The following is a 13,585-nucleotide window of genomic DNA, read 5'->3' as shown; positions in this document are numbered from 1 at the left end:
TATATATATGAATGAACGTAAACACACAGGGAGCTTGGTGTAAGGTAGGGTGTTCAGTGTGCTAAGAAGTACAACTACCTTCACTGTGATCCAGTGTCTTCTCTATCTCTGCATAAGTTCTAGATGTTTGCTCTTGAACTGACTTGTTCATCTGGGTTTCAATAAGATGAACAATGTCCATGCGGTTGATCTTAGTCAGCCTCTTAATCAGACAGTCCTCTGTGGAAGAATCAATAATTTATTAATAGATGACTAGAAGACATTCATTTCTATTACGTAAAAACTGAAAATAAAACATTTGTATTCAATCAGCGATTTGAATATGGGTCTACCAAATGCACAAATAATTTCATAAAGGCATATCTGGCAGGACAAAATGTTATGGACCTGTGGCGTGTTTTCCCTCACGTTCAACCCAGCGCTGCAGTAAAGCATGGCTCTGCTCTTGCAGGGAATTAGGATTCTCTGTTCTCACTAGCTGAATATCATCTTCACTGAATTCCAGTTCTCTTGCAAGTTCTTGAGAGGTGGAGAACAAATCAAATAACAAAAGGGTTGAATTATGTATAATATCATCTGTTCCTGATGATGAATAGTTGAGTTAAAGTTAAAATAACATTTGAAAAATGCAGTAAATACAGCCTCTACCTAAAATACAGCCTCTTCCTAAAGTACATTGCGTATTTAAAATTTAAAATATAAAACTTAAAATTAATTGCATAATTTGACAGCTTACCAGTCCAGCTGAAGCCAAGAAGATCTGAAATGATAGCTAATGTCTCCTCTTTCCTGTCAGCATCTTCCTGCCAATCGACTAAAAAAAATGCCAACATAGCCAAACATTAAATGTTAACAACTCCTGAAGTGAAAATATACCGAGTAAAATTTTATTTTACATATTGCAAGTATATGTTATGTGAATGTGTACGTGTAAAATAATATTTCACGAGGATTCTATGCTATAGGCTGTAAAATAAATGTAGATCTGTAATAATGACATAGATGATAACATAAAGGCTGAAATTTGATACGAATTAATGTTTTCTTACAAATGACTAGTCACGGTCAGCACATCATGCTTTTCAGTCATTAGTGTAAGTAATGTTATAGATCTGCTTTTCCTTATTTTGATAATAGTAAAGCTGGATTATTAGTACAGACAATACTCTCATATAATAATCATTCATTCATCTATAATCAATAAGTCTTCATTGAAACTACTTAGACTATTTCTTTAGCCAACATGGCCATTCAATCTTGAGACTGCATATTCACAAACACAGATGGGAAAGTAACTTACATGCACAACACAAAAATATACACATAGGGGCACACATACTCACATACAAAATACACTAAGCTGTGCAAGGTGGGACCAGACAAGTCACAACATATGAAAGCAATGCAAAATGAGTAATGTTGATATTGTTCTTAGGAGGAGGGAAAAGGCTCTTGCAGCTGAGAGGAAGAGATAAGAATGTAAAAACCCACTTTGAGTCTGGCCATACCTGCCGTACATTCTGAAGTTTGGTCATCGATGACTCTCTGCATCTGAGTTTCCACTGTTTCATTCCAGGCAGGCCTGGATTCAAATACATCCACTGTCTCACAAGACAAATGCTCTGTTGGCTCTACTCTACTGCCATCAGAACCTGAACTATGCGAAGCAGGAATGTCATATGTGAAGATAACAGAATCTGGGCTCTTGTGACTAGCGCTACTTATATCATCGGTATCCAAAGAAGGCCTTACAGATGTTTCTATAGTCATGGACAGTTGGCTGTCTTTCCTTGGAGAAGAGCATGTCGAGATCATATGAGGTAAAGCTTTTTCTTGTGTCATTACAGTAAGTTTGGAAGGGGAAAGGTCAGTTGTATTAGTGGGCTGACTACCATCAGAATAACTCCTGCTGTCTTTTACAGAGGATTTATTTATGTCACTAGCCTCAGATCTAGTCCTACGGGCCAAGGTGGAACTTTTTTCTTCTCCATGAACTTGAGATATCTGTGTGTCTTTCTTGGCTTTTTTATAATGACCATCTCCCTTAACTGCCGTGGCTGGTTTTGTCAAAGGTGTGGGTGAGTCCTGATTATATGCTGGCATGCTAGGCTGACCAGATGAAAAGGCCATCTCTATGACTGAGCACTGGTCTTCTTCCTCCTCAACGTCATCATCATCATCATCATCATCATCATCTGAGAAATCATGGCTCTGGTCTGAGTAGAATGAATGAGCGACTGTGGATATGTCTGATTGAAGATCGGCTATGGTAGAGTCTAGATAGCTTAGACCGAGACTTTCAAGGCTTTTATTGTCTAAAGCAGAGCTAGAGCTGGCACATTGAACTTTAGTAAGTGGCTTCTCAAGTTGTGATTTTCCACTTGTAGCTACGATGACAGTTTCAGAATTGGGACTAGATGCTTTGTCACTGGTACCCTGAGTCAAATATGAATTTGGGGTTTCTTGATGGGTTACATCTGAGACATAATCATTCATCTGTAAAGTTAAAGACTTTGATTGAGAGTGTTCAGTCTCTTCTGGGACAACTTCATCAACTGGATGTTTCCCAATATGAAAAAATGCATATGCTTCCCTTTCTTCATCGAGGCTTCTTGTCATGTCAATAGCTCCACCTCTGGTCATTTCAAATAGCTTTCCCTCTTGAAACTGAAATGGATCAGGGGTTTTTTCATCACCTGGTGTTTTATCTGGTGTTTTTCTGTCCTCTGAAATGCAAAGACCCTCACACTCTACAACAAATTCTCCTTCTTTAGTACACACCGTAGTCTGAGGTTGGCTGACTGAAGCTGAACCGATTGTAAATGGTGATCCAACTTCTTTGTCATCATTTAAATGATGTTCATCTGAGCCAGAAAAAGGAATGTCAGTGACTGCACCTCCAATAGTGTCTTTATCTTTGTGTGGCACAGAGTACTCACATTCTTGTTCAGGTTCATCTGGAGTTGCAGTTAAACACAGTGAACTGTCAACTGAGTGAGTACTTTTAGGATCTGACTGAGTTTCTTCCTTCTTATTAAAAGTAATATTCAGTGCCTCCTTTTGTCTGTGAATGCTTTCTGTCACACATTTCTCTGTTATTTTCTCTATTGCATCTTGTGGGACAGACTGTGAAACCGGGCCAGATTTAAGATCAACCTCACCATTTTCATGACCATTTGTTTCTGATAGTACAATAGCATCAAAAGATTTTTCTATCCGCAGTTTAGACTCCTGTTCCATCTCCTCAAATGTTTTGATCTTTGCAGCCATTTTAAACATCTCCTCTTCTGGTGTTAACTGTTTATTGGTGCCATCAACCGCCCTTTCTTCTGTGTCAAAACAGCCTTGCCTTACAAACATGTGAAGACTCTCACCATGAGCTACTCTCTTTGTGGATTCAGAATATTTGTCTTCTTTATTTTCACTGTGTATTTCAGTTGTCTCAAGATTGTTATCATGCTCAACATGCTCACATTCATCTGAGTAAATATTTTTCTCATAAGCAAAACATGCTCTGAGCTGGGAAGCATAATCTTCATATACAGCAGTCTTTGCTGGGATCTTAACATCTGCATTGTTTGACTGAGTAGGACTTCCCTCAAGAGAGTCTGGACAAGGAGATTCTTTGGTAGGGCTTGGTTCAATTGAATCAGGGGATTTCTGTGACGATTTATCCTCCACAAGAGGGCTAGCTTCTAGTGAATCTCGATGACATGACTCATTAGCTGGGTCATCAAATACAACAGTGTTTAGATTTTCTAAATCAGCCGGTCGCTGTAGTGTGTTAAAACTACTTGGTACTTGAAAAAGAACAGAATCAGAGACAGCAACACTAACATCTTCATGGTCACTTTTATAGTCATGTGCATCCACCATCCATTCCGTTTTAATTTCCTCAGATGAAAAACTCTTCAGGCCTTCATCTTCTTTAGAACATGTGTGCCAACCACTTTCTAAAGGTTGTTTTTTAGTGATATCCAGGCTGTCAAAAATTGTATCTCCTGGTGACATCATTTTATGTTCAGGAGATAAGGCATGAGTTTCTTGTTTGAAATCCTTTATTGCTATAACTTGCTTGTAGCTCTCATGGACTAGTTCCTCTTCTGGTTCAGATTGCACTACTGCTGACTTTTCCTGAAGATGCTGATCTAAGTCATGACTAAGAACTGATAGCATGCCAGACATATTTTTCCCAGTTGTAGATGGCTGGTGGTGTGCCTTTCTCTCTATGCAAATTTCTTGGAATGGAGTTTCTACCACTGAACTTAGTATTTCTCTGCCTACCATTACATCAGTCTGCAGCTCTTCGATTTCTTCTTCTGATATTTTGACCTGTAAATCATTACTTTTTATGGTAGTTTGTTCACATCTCTCATGGACTACATCCTCTTCTGGTTCAGATTGCACTACCACAGACTTTTCCTCAAGATGTTGATCTAAGTCACTGCTAAGAAGTGACAACATGCCAGACATATTTTTTTCAGATGTAGATTGCTGGTGGTGTGCCTTTGTCTCTATGCAAACTTCTTGGAATGGAGTTTCCAACACTGATTCTCTGTCTCCAATTACATTTGTCTGAAGCTCTTCATTTGCCTCTTCTGCTATTTTGACCTGTAAATCATTATTTTTCACAGTAGTTTGTTCACATCTCTCATGGACTACAACCTCTTCTGGTTCAGATTGCACTACCACAGACTTTTCCTCAAGATGTTGATCTAAGTCACTGCTAAGAAGTGACAACATGCCAGACATATTTTTTTCAGATGTAGATTGCTGGTGGTGTGCCTTTGTCTCTATGCAAACTTCTTGGAATGGAGTTTCCAACACTGATTCTCTGTCTCCAATTACATTTGTCTGAAGCTCTTTGTTTGCCTCTTCTGCTATTTTGACCTCTAAATCATTATTTTTCACAGTAGTTTGTTCACATCTCTCATGGACTACATCCTCTTCTGGTTCAGATTGCACTACCACAGACTTTTCCTCAAGATGTTGATCTAAGTCACTGCTAAGAAGTGACAACATGCCAGACATATTTTTTTCAGATGTAGATTGCTGGTGGTATGCCTTTGTCTCTATGCAAACTTCTTGGAATGGAGTTTCCAACACTGATTCTCTGTCTCCAATTACATTTGTCTGAAGCTCTTCATTTGCCTCTTCTGCTATTTTGACCTGTAAATCATTATTTTTCACAGTAGTTTGTTCACATCTCTCATGGACTACAACCTCTTCTGGTTCAGATTGCACTACCACAGACTTTTCCTGAAGATGCTGATCTAAGTCATGACTAAGAAGTGACAACATGCCAGACATATTTTTTTCAGATGTAGATTGCTGGTGATGCACATTTGTCTCTATGCAAACTTCTTGGAATGGAGTTTCCAAAGCTGATTCTCTGTTTCCAATTACATCTGTCTGAAGCTCTTCCTTTGATTCTCCCTCTATTTTGCCCCCCAAATTATCACGTGTCAATATGACTTGTTGAAACCTCTCATGGACTAGCTCTTCCTGTGGCTGGGATTGTATTGTCACTGACTTTTCGTTGAGATGCTGAACTAGGTCACTGCTAAGAAGTGATACCATACCTGACATATTCTTCTCAGTAGTAGACTTTGGTTGTTCTAAATTTCTCTCAATGCATGTTTCTTGAAATGGAGTCTCTGATATAGAACATGGTGTTAGTTCTTTTACTTCAGCCACATCAATCTGTGTCTGGTCATGCATCTGTGCACCTATCTCATCCTCCATATCAGCACTCGAAGACTGATGTATTTTGGTTTGAATAACTTGCTGAAAATTCTCCTGAACAACAACCTCCTCTGTAGGCTCACTTTTCACTGGCTTGTCCTTGAGGTACTGATCCAAGTCACTGTTCAGCAGGGATAGCATGCCTGACATCTCCTTTGGTTCTGTAGATGGATCGTATGATTGTTGATATTGTACCTTTTTTTCAAGGCAAACTTCCTGGAATGGAGTCTCACTTGCCAAAGTTGGCATGATTTCTTTCTCTCTAATTACATCAGTGTGCAGGTTTTTATTTGCCTCACCGTCTATTTTGTCCTGTAAATCATTACTGGACAATATAATTTGTTCACATCTCTCGTGGACTAGATGTTCTTCTGGTTCAGATTGCATTGCCACAGACTTTTCCTCAAGATGTTGATCTAAGTCATGACTCAGAAGTGATAGCATGCCAGACATATTTTTCTCAGATGCAGATGGCTGGTGCTGTGACTTTCTCTCTATGTAAATTTCTTGGATTGAAGTTTCCACCATTGAACTTGGTGTTAGTTCTCTGCCTCCACTTACATCTGTCTGAAGGTCTTCACTTGGTTCTCCCCTTATCATGTCTATTGAAATATCACTTGTCAATATGACTTGTTGGAACCTCTCATGGACTAGCTCTTCCTGTGGCTGGGATTGTATTGTCACTGACTTTTCGTTGAGATGTTGAACTAGGTCACTGCTAAGAAGTGATACCATACCTGACATATTCTTCTCAGTTGTAAACTGTTGTTGGTTTAAGTTTCTCTGAATGCAAGTTTCTTGAAATGGAGTCTCTGATATAGAACATGGTGTTAGTTCTTTTACTTCAGCCACATTAATCGGTGTCTGTTCATCTGTCTGTGCATTCATCTCATCCTCCATATCAGCACTAGAAGACTGATGTATTTTGGTGTGAATAACTTGTTCAAAGTTTTCCTGAACAACAACCTCCTCTGCATGCTCACTTTTCACTGGCTTGTCCTTGAGGTACTGATCCAGGTCACTGTTCAGCAGGGATAGCATGCCTGCCATCTCTTTTGGTTTTACGGATTGCTCATATGATTGTTGATGTGCCCTTTTGTCAATGCAAACCTCCTGGAATGGAGTCTCAGTTACTGAAGTTGGCATGAGCTCTTTCTTTCTAATTTCATCAGTCTGTGGGTCTTCAGTTGGCTCCTCCCCTATTTTGACCTGTAAATCATTACTTTTTATTATAATTTGTTCCCATCTCTCACAGACTAGATCTCCTCCTGGTTCAGACTGCATTGCCATTGGCTTTTCCTTCAGGTGTTGATCTAAGTCATGACTCAGAAGTGACAACATGCCAGACATATTTTTCTCAGACGTAGATTGCTGGTGGTGTGCCTTTCTCTCTGTGCAAACCTCCTGGAATGGAGTGTCACTTACCAAAGTTGCTGTGAATTTTTCCTTTCTAATTAAATCAGTCAGCAGCTCTTCATTTGTTTCTTCCCCTATTTTGACCTGTAAATCATTGCTTTTCACTATAGTTTGTTCACATCTCTCATGGACTACATCCTCTTCTGGTTCAGATTGCACTACCACAGACTTTTCCTCAAGATGTTGATATAAGTCACTGCTAAGAAGTGACAACATGCCAGACATATTTTTCTCAGATGCAGATGGCTGGTGGTGTGCCTTTGTCTCTATGCAAACTTCTTGGAATGGAGTTTCCAACACTGAACTTGGTATTTCTCTGTCTCCAATTACATCTGTCTGAAGCTCTTCATTTGGCTCTCCCTTTATTTTGCCCTCCGAATCATCACGTGTCAATATGACTTGTTGGAACCTCTCATGGACTAGCTCTTCTTGTGGTTGGGATTGTATTGTCACTGGCTTTTCTTTGAGATGTTGAACTAGGTCACTGCTAAGAAGTGATATCAGGCCTGACATATTCTTTTCACTTGCAGATTCTTGTTGTTTTAAGTTTCTCTCAGTGCAATTTTCTTGAAATGGAGTCTCGCTCACAGGAGTTGGTGTGAGTCCTTTCTCTGTAATTATATTAGTCTGCAGGACTTCATTTTCCTCACCACCTAGTTTGTCCTGTAAATCATTACTTGACAATACAGTTTCTTCATAACTTTCATGGACTAGATCTTCTTCTGGTTCAGATTGTACTGCCATTGGCCTTTCCTGAAGATGTTGATTTAAGTCATTATTGAGAAGTGACAACATGCCAGACATATTTTTCTCAGATGTAGATTGCTTTTCCGTTGAAGACTGTTGTAGGCTTAAGCTTTTCTGAATGCAAGTTTCTTGAAATGGAGTCTCTGATATAGAACATGGTGTTAGTTCTTTTACTTTAGCCACATCAATCTGTGTCTCTTCATCATTAATATCATCCTTCATATCAGCACTAGAAGAATGATGTATTTTGGTGTGAATAACTTGTTCAAAGTTTTCCTGAACAACAACCTCCTCTGCATGCTCACTTTTCACTGGCTTGTCCTTGAGGTACTGATCCAGGTCACTGTTCAGCAGGGATAGCATCCCTGCCATCTCTTTTGGTTTTGCAGATTGCTCATATGATTGCTGATGTACCTTTTTGTCAATGCAAACCTCCTGGAGTGAAGTCTCAGTTACTGAAGTTGGCATGAGTTCTTTCTCTCTAATTACATCAGCCTGACTAGATGTTTTTATCTCTACTTGGATTTGATCTTCCTCTGATGGTATAATGTACATTCCATCTTCTTTAGTAGAGTACGAATGGATTTCATTGCTCAGTCCTGACATGAGTCCTTCAGAACTGTCTCTCTCACCAGTGCTGGAGTGATATGTTGTAATAACACTAGTCTCTGAGGATTTATCAATGCCTTTATGTTTGTGACTCTCAAGATACTTGGGACTTATGTCTTCCTCAAAATAAGTATCAGAATCCTGAGCAAAGCTCTCCTCTTCAGGTGTCTCAAGTTGATGTCTGACATCTGAAGCTGTTTGCTTGAACTGCTGGTACTTTGGACATTCCTCCAGCTCAGCTTTTATGTCTGCACTAAAGTCCTCAGAAGGTCTGCGATCAGGGCTAATCTGTGAATCATCAGATATACTCTTTCTAATAGCCGGTTCTTCGAGTTGCATTATCCTTCTTGATAACTCTGAATCATCACTCCAAGAGCTAACCCTTCCGTCATCTAACTGAATTCCATAAGGATTTTTTACTGTTTCTCCAAAATAAGAAATATCTAACATTTGTTGTGAACTCTCAGGATTCTGTAGAGGGCCAGTTTGGGCCTCTAAATCCTTCATATCTCTCTGCGGTTGGAAAGTTGTGATATTCTGCATTTGGGTTTGCAATTTTGGCTCATTTCTGGGACTGTGTTCACTCCACTTAATGCCTGACTCTGACTCTAGTGCTCCAACTTTACTCTTCAAAGGGTCTTTCTGAGACTCAAATGTTTTCCTCAGCTCCTTCACAGACATGGCATCTTTATGTAACATCTTTGGCCCCTTATTAAGACACAATTGATCACCCTGAAGTGTATCTACAAATATTAGTGACTTTCCATAAGGAATATCTGAAATTATCTGTGATTCCTTTTTGATTAAGGTTACTGGTTGATCAACCAATTCTGCCTGGTCATATTGCTTGGCATCACTCTGTTGATGTACATTTGTGAGGTTCTGACTTTGGATTTGAGTATTTATCTGTTTTGTAGGACTTTGTTCAGTACTCTGTATCTCTGCAGAATCTCCTGAATGGGATATTAATGTTGAAATAGAGGAAGCCACAGGTTTGTGTTCAAAAAGTTCCACTTTAGTTTTTGAGGGGTCTTTTACAGACTGGAATGTTTTCATCAGCTCCTTAACAGACACATTTTGCTTTTCTGAAAACTCTTGCACATCTTGCTGTGGGCTAACAGCATCATACTGAACTGTGTCAGCAAACGTAACTGTCTTTCTCAACAGGGAAATGTCTGAAATTAACTGTGGTTCCGTTTTGATTAAACTTTGTGATTGATCATCTGTGTCTGTCTTTATGATGCCGTGTACATCAGCGTCACTCTTTGAATGGAAAACCGTGGGTCTCTGAGATTGGCTTTGTGATTCTGGCTCCTGTGTAGGACTTTGTTCAGTTGTCTCTCTCTCTTCAGAATCATTAGAATCTAATATCAGTGTTGAATGAGGTCCCACTTTACTTTTTTGATCTTCTTGCCCAGTCTGGAATGTTTTTATCAGATGTTTCACAGAGATTCCCTCCTTCTCTGACAAGTTTGATACTTCTCGCAATGGGCTAACACTTTCATCATCTCGTTGAACAGTATCACTAAATGTAACCATCTTTTCAATATAAACACTGTCTGAAGTGAACTGGGATTCTTTACAGCTGATTAGGTTTGCTGGTTCATCCTTGATGTCTGTTTGATCACCTTTCTTGACACTACTCTGTTGATGGAAAATCGTGGGCCTTTGAGTTTGGATTTGTGATTTTGGCTCCTGTGTAGGTCTTTGTTCTATATCATGCACTGTTTCCGAACCTGGTGATTCAGAAATCCATGTGGAAATACAAGAAGACTGCAAGGATTGGTGTTCAAAAAGCCCAGATTTACTTTTTGACGGGTCTTCCCCAGTTTGGAAAGCTTTCATAAGGTCCTTCACTGACATAGTTTCCTCTAATCTTTCTGTCTGAGATCTAGGTGACTTAGGAACTCTGGGAAGTTCTGGCATAGCTTCCTCCATTTTCTTTGCGGTAATAGAAGATTTTCCATCGTATGTAAAGACTTTAGTATCTTTTTGCACTTCTTCCTCTTCAACTTTGTTCTGTAAAGCTTTTACCCTGTCCTTTATTGATCCTATAGGTGTCTCAACCACCAAAGGAGAAGCTGGTGGCTCGACAACTTGGGTGGATAAAAGGCTACTCTCTTTAAGAATAGTATCACCATCTAAAGACTCCTCAGAGCTCATCCTTTCCAACTCTCCCTCAGAACTGCTACATCCAGAACGCGATCTGTCTCTAAGTTTTTTCCGAATAGGTTTCTTGATATCTGGGGGGTGTTTTTTGTTTGCATGCTTCTCAATGACCTGTTCAAATCCATCTTGGACAAGATCTTCTTGAGAACCACATGTCCTAGCAGATTTCTGGCCAAGGCATTTTTCTGTCTGTGTGGTAGGGGGGGAGAACAATGTGATGTCTCTAACATCTGTGTAAGATCTACTTAAACTTTGTTTCTCAATGTTCTTTATGACTGGCTCTTCAAGGGTATTGGCCCCATAGAGTGAAAATTTATCTTTGATATCATCAATTTGTTGTCCTCTCAGTTTACTAACATTCGTCCGATCGTTAATTTCACCAGCCTTTTCTACTCTGTCTTTGAACTGTTCTACAGTGGCCACAGATTCTCTTTCTTCCGATTTATTAGTTTCAGCTCTTTCTTCATAGATATCTGGAGTAAAGATAGCAGACATTCTGACATCTTGTGTGTCTGACAGGAGATCTGGGCTCGCAAGGGTTGCAGGGTCAAGAGGTTGATTAGTTCTTAAGGAGAATGTCTCCGTTGATTCAGATTCATCGTCTTCAGTGAAAAATATTTCAGAACCAAAAAGGGTACAGAACATAAGGGACAAATGAAGTGGGGGAGAGAGACATCAGAAAATTGTCATCAAGATAATGCCATCAAAAATCCATCTTCAGTTCACAGAGTTAGAAGATGACAAGGCAGAGAATAAGGAAGTCTCAAAAAGAAGACCAAAGAAGACAAAGTAGTTCCCAGACACTTGAAGAGCGGTAGAGCAGCAACAGCATAAGCAAAGCCAAGAGGTGTAACAAAATGAATAGAATGTAAATAAGTACCATAATAATCTAAATTGTTTGACTATGCATTAAAAATGAATTGCAAGATATACCAAAAACAAGATGAAACAGATAAACCTACATATGGAACAAAGGTACAAGAAGGACTGAAAACAGACAAACAAAACTTCTCAAGATTGTTGCTATTATAGTCATGTTTGCCAACAAATAAACATTTTTTTAAATAATAAACTTTGAATTAAAAAAATTATAAGGTATTTGAGTGAGTGAAAATATGAGGTAAGCAAAGTAAGAGAATCACTGTTACTTGACTGTTTTAGTCTCTTTTCAATACCTACTAACTGTAAGCAACACAATATATAGAACTGTTAGTTAGTATAAAATACTGTTATATTTAGCATTTACACTCTATTTGATGTGTTCACTATTATTAAATATTATAGCTTACAAGTTGTTACTGCTAGAATCCTATAGTTTTGTGACATGATAGCATATATAGAAAATAAAAATAGTGAGGTAAAACAGTGTAAACCAAATTTAAAATTTGTGTGAATGAGTGAATGAAAGTAACTTAGTACAAAAAAATAATAATAATTTAAAGAAATAAAACAACAAAGGAGAAAGCAGTGGCTAAAGAAAATCATAGAACATGAATTATGTAATAATAAATTGGCTAGTAATCAAGCACAAACAACATGATATTGTTTGTTTTTCTGTGAATAACAATTTTTACACGCAACTCGTACAACTGCTGAGGTTTAACATGAGAAAATATTATGTCAAAAAAATACTTGTTACATAATAAATGTTATTATCATAAAACATAATTATCTGTAAGTTAAGATTAATGTCAAGTACAAATATCTAGAGAATCAAACAATTTTGAGAAGATATATATAAAAAATACTATTTTGACCTTTGTATGAAATTAATAAAAACAAATATAGTGGAAAATTGAAATGATAGGAAAGTCAGTGGAGTTTGGAGTGAGAACATAAAGTATAGCAGCCATAGCATTTAATCCAGTTACAAACATGTAACTGCATACAATGTTAGTAGTAGTAATTAGTAGTTAGTATATATAACAGGCAAATCTTTTAACTTAATACTTCAAAATATTTATGACCAGCAATCTCAAGTTAATCTTGTGATGCATAAATGCATAACTATCATATAATATACAGGCCCATTACTATTGAAAATAGTTTTTACAATGTCTCAATACATGAATTTCTATCATGCATTTTAGATACTTGGTCTATTGTGACAATATATATAAGAAAACTAACTTCTAATAGAGCACAAATACTAAAATAACAACTTACATTTCTTGTCACTCTTCTCACTCTGAAAAAAAAAAAAGAAGTCAAATCACAGTAAGCTGCAACCTAATTATACCATCTAGGTTTTTTGCTATAGACTGAAATCAAACAAACTTTATTTACCTCATCATCTCCATCTTGGTCTGAATCAGACTCCTAAATAAAAGAATAAAAATGAGGAGAAATCAGCAATGCGGCAGTTTCAAAGTTAAAGTTAAAATCACCTAGCATACATGATAAAATATTTAAAAGCTGACCTTTGAGTATGATGGAAGGGTGATGTTTAGGTTGCAGATTGCATTGAGATTAAGACTACGGTACGTGCGCGGTTCCTTGGTAAAAGACAATCGACCACATGGCTCCTGTGCTGTGTCTCGAATCTGCTCATATTTGGGGAAAAAATATGTCTCTGACTTGCATATATTTAGATTTGTGAATTTCTGAGTAAAAAAGTAAACATTTTATATATTTTAATAGATTTAAAGTCATACTTTAATAAAGAGGGCCAGTCTGTTCTCTTTGAAGGCATAGAAACTGAACACATGGTGCTGCCCACTCTTGGTAAGAGGCACCAGGTTTCCAAAGCAGTCAGCAAATATAGGTTTCCCCTCTAGTACCTGTATCAGGATATGACAAATCTAAATGTTTCCATGGCTCAAAAGAAACAAAAATTCTTGGACAATATTATTCAATTTCTTTCCAGAAATGAAAAAGAACCAATATTAATAAGAATCAG

General features: G+C 37.9%; 1 protein-coding gene across 13 annotated transcripts in view; it reads right to left on the bottom strand.

Annotated features, from left to right (window-relative positions):
- ank2a (ankyrin 2a, neuronal) overlaps positions 1-13,585 on the bottom strand; it is an 88,372-nt gene that overhangs the window by 33,776 nt on the left and 41,011 nt on the right. For 11 of the 13 annotated variants that reach the window (XM_080302908.1, XM_080302915.1, XM_080302916.1 and 8 more), the window contains 7 exons: positions 13,341-13,466; positions 13,107-13,229; positions 12,973-13,005; positions 12,853-12,874; positions 737-814; positions 388-519; positions 79-219 (listed from right to left, as the gene is read on the bottom strand). In XM_080302908.1, coding sequence (XP_080159034.1) covers positions 79-219; positions 388-519; positions 737-814; positions 12,853-12,874; positions 12,973-13,005; positions 13,107-13,229; positions 13,341-13,466 — 655 coding nt within the window. Of the gene's footprint in view, positions 1-78; positions 220-387; positions 520-736; positions 815-1,508; positions 6,181-12,852; positions 12,875-12,972; positions 13,006-13,106; positions 13,230-13,340; positions 13,467-13,585 lie in introns of those variants that run through there. The other 2 variants (XM_080302907.1, XM_080302906.1) reach the window with 2 other exon arrangements.

The sequence above is a fragment of the Astatotilapia calliptera genome, chromosome 6 (assembly GCF_964374335.1).
Source record: "Astatotilapia calliptera chromosome 6, fAstCal68.1, whole genome shotgun sequence".
In the NCBI taxonomy this organism is placed as follows: Eukaryota; Metazoa; Chordata; class Actinopteri; order Cichliformes; family Cichlidae; genus Astatotilapia; species Astatotilapia calliptera.
The sequence above is the reverse complement of the archived record's forward strand: the minus strand, read 5'-3'. Positions and strand labels throughout refer to the sequence as shown.